Source organism: Plasmodium cynomolgi, chromosome 11 (assembly GCF_000321355.1).
Source record: "Plasmodium cynomolgi strain B DNA, chromosome 11, whole genome shotgun sequence".
In the NCBI taxonomy this organism is placed as follows: Eukaryota; Apicomplexa; class Aconoidasida; order Haemosporida; family Plasmodiidae; genus Plasmodium; species Plasmodium cynomolgi.
In genome coordinates, this window is record NC_020404.1 from 2,055,732 (window position 1) to 2,058,491 (window position 2,760).

At 28.8% G+C, this 2,760-nt stretch overlaps 1 protein-coding gene across 1 annotated transcript; it reads right to left on the reverse strand.

Moving 5' to 3' along the window:
* Window positions 1–80: 80 nt before the first annotated feature.
* Window positions 81–1,550, reverse strand: PCYB_115500 (Pv-fam-d protein; the record flags this gene model as incomplete). Its single annotated transcript, XM_004223429.1, has 2 exons — window positions 81–1,181; window positions 1,464–1,550. 2 exons carry the CDS (start codon window positions 1,548–1,550, stop codon window positions 81–83), a joined length of 1,188 nt encoding a protein of 395 aa, XP_004223477.1.
* Window positions 1,551–2,760: the final 1,210 nt, after the last annotated feature.

Genomic DNA, 2,760 nt, shown 5'->3' on the forward strand with positions numbered 1-2,760 from the left:
TATTCAATTTAATTATTTCTTGTTCTACTTATACTTCCACTTGTTGTTGTTGTTGTTGTTTTTTTTTTTTTTTAATCCATTTAGTACTTTATTGATCCTCTTGCATTTTTTCCATCGATTCCGTAACGATAGCACATTTGTCGACACTTTTTCTGTTTACGATATACATATATTAATGATAAGACCAAAAGGATCACAGATGTTATCAAACCAACATCTGATGTGAGGAGTACAGATATAATTATGAAGACGACGTTTACAATTACTGGGGCAGAAATAGCAAAAAGTTTGGAATATTTTTTTCCACCAACTGGTCCACCTTGCATGCGATCTTTGTAGTTTGCGGACATAAAATTGAGTAGTTCGGTTTCGTACATGGCATCAGATTTTTTCAAGAATTTCATTACGGATGATACTGCACATTTTTCTTGTTTACCTTCTTCGGGAAAGTCAAAGTAATCATATTTTGATTTTTTGGGTCTTCTTCTTTTGAAATAACTAACTGATTCGTCATCATAGTAGTCCGTATATTTGGAGGCTACATCAGATTGATCTTCATTAAAATATTCTTTACTCTCATATGAAGATCCATATGGTGTTTGAGTTTCGTCACCATAACCATATTCGCTTCCTAATGTAGATGAACCTGCAGTTTCATCAGTGTAGTAGGATGCATCATCACGGTATGAATTGTATGATACGGAACCTCTAGATTTGTCAATATTATCAGATTTCTTTGAGCTTCTAGAGCTTCTGGAGCTATTAGAACTTCTGGAGCTATTATAACTTCTGGAGCTATTATAACTTCTGGCGCTATTAGAACTTCTGGTGCTATTAGAACTTCTTGAACTTGTGGATGTAGCCGAAGATTTCTCTGTCATGTATGATCCTGCTATGCTTGGGCTGTATTTGTATTCTGATGGAGCTCCTCTTTCATTGAAGCTGCTGAAAGTGCTAAACGTATCGGATGATTTTCCTAACTTTCTGTTTTTCTTTAAAGAATTAAATTCGTTTCCAAAGCCATCACTTTCGCTTACGATATCTATCAGTTTTCCATTAATGGAATCATATTTCCTTTGAGCCAAAACATCAGTTTCTCCCTTTAATATTCTACCAGCTCTAGTACCTACAATACTGCTTTCTGCGAACTGACCATCGAAAGAGTTGCAGAGGGAGGCGGTCTGTAAAGGGAAGTAGAATACGTATAAGACGTGTATAAATGTATGGGGGATGCGCATATTAGCACAAGTATAGAGGTAAAAATACTAGCTACGTAACAACGCGCAGGAGGGCACATGTCAATCAGTCGCTTATGTGTATAAGCGCTCATCCGAATGTATACAAATATCAATGTGCGACACTCATTTCTGCGTGAATATAAATGCATTTTTAATGGGAAAAAAAGGTAGCATGGGGAGAAAAATGCACTAATTCGTTATGCGTGCATGACAATGATTCATTACCCCATTGGAATAGTACTCCAAAGACCATATTAACACATTGTATGTGAAGACTTTAAAAAGAGAAAATTTATTGCTTTGTTCCTTCATTTTTTAGCATTTCTTTAAATATTCCTAAGAAGCTTTAGTATGATGAAAAAAAAAATTTTAGAAATGTGAATATTTAGGAAGGAATATGTATAAAGTATAATGTACTCAAGTAAATTTTTTTATTTTTTCGCTTTGTTTATATATTATATCTAAAATGCTACGAAGCGTTTATATCTATTCATGTATTTTATTATTTTATTTCATTTCTAACCTTTTTTTTCACGAATTGAAAATAAACGTTTTATTAAATAAAATACGAACTACGATAACGTTTTAGTTTTAGTGAATGGTAAGAATAGTATAATAAAAAATTAAAATGTTTTGCAGAGTAAATTTCCTATAAAAAATTTTCTATTAATTAAAATATAATCCTTTTCAATAGAATATGCAATAATAACATTTCCATAAATTTTACTAAAAAGTATATCAAATAAAAATTATGAAAAAAATCTCCTTCCTTTCTCAGTATAAATATGTTTTATAAATAATTTTTTTTTTCATATATAAAATATTTAATTTTGATGTACGTAAGTATATATATACTTTGACAATATGGAAATAATTAAAATAATAAAATTTTACATTCTTTTAAAATATATAAATTGGATAAAAAAATTTCACCGAAAAAAAATATTGGTATGATTAATTTTTTCTGCGTAAATTATAGTGGGAATGCGGCATAATTATAATATTTTTTTTGTGAAATTTTTTTTTTTTAGAAATTAGAAAAGAAAACAAAGATAAAATGCAATTTTTTAAAAATAAAATTTCACATTATTGTCAACGAATTGTTCGTAAAAAAAAAAAAAAATTGCAATGAAAAAAGGATTATAAAAAAAAAAAAGAAAAAAGAATAGGACGTGAAATAAAAGGGGTATAAAATGATAATCGTTTTAAAGTTCTATATCGCATCATAAATGGGTATAAAATTATAAAAAAATATAAATAAAATTATACAATTTAATAATTATTGAATTAGAATTAAGAAATTTACGTTTTTCCCATTTTAAGCTAAAAACATTATTATTAATAGGAAGTAAAAAAATTGTAAAATATCTTAATTTTCCTACCTGTGATTTTTGCGTTTTTAATAACTTTTCATTAGGCAATGTAAAAATATATGTTTTATTATTTTTTCCGTTAGATGACGAAAAGCGAGCCACCCTACTCCTCACTCCTTAGAGTCACGGAAAATATCACATGTACGTAT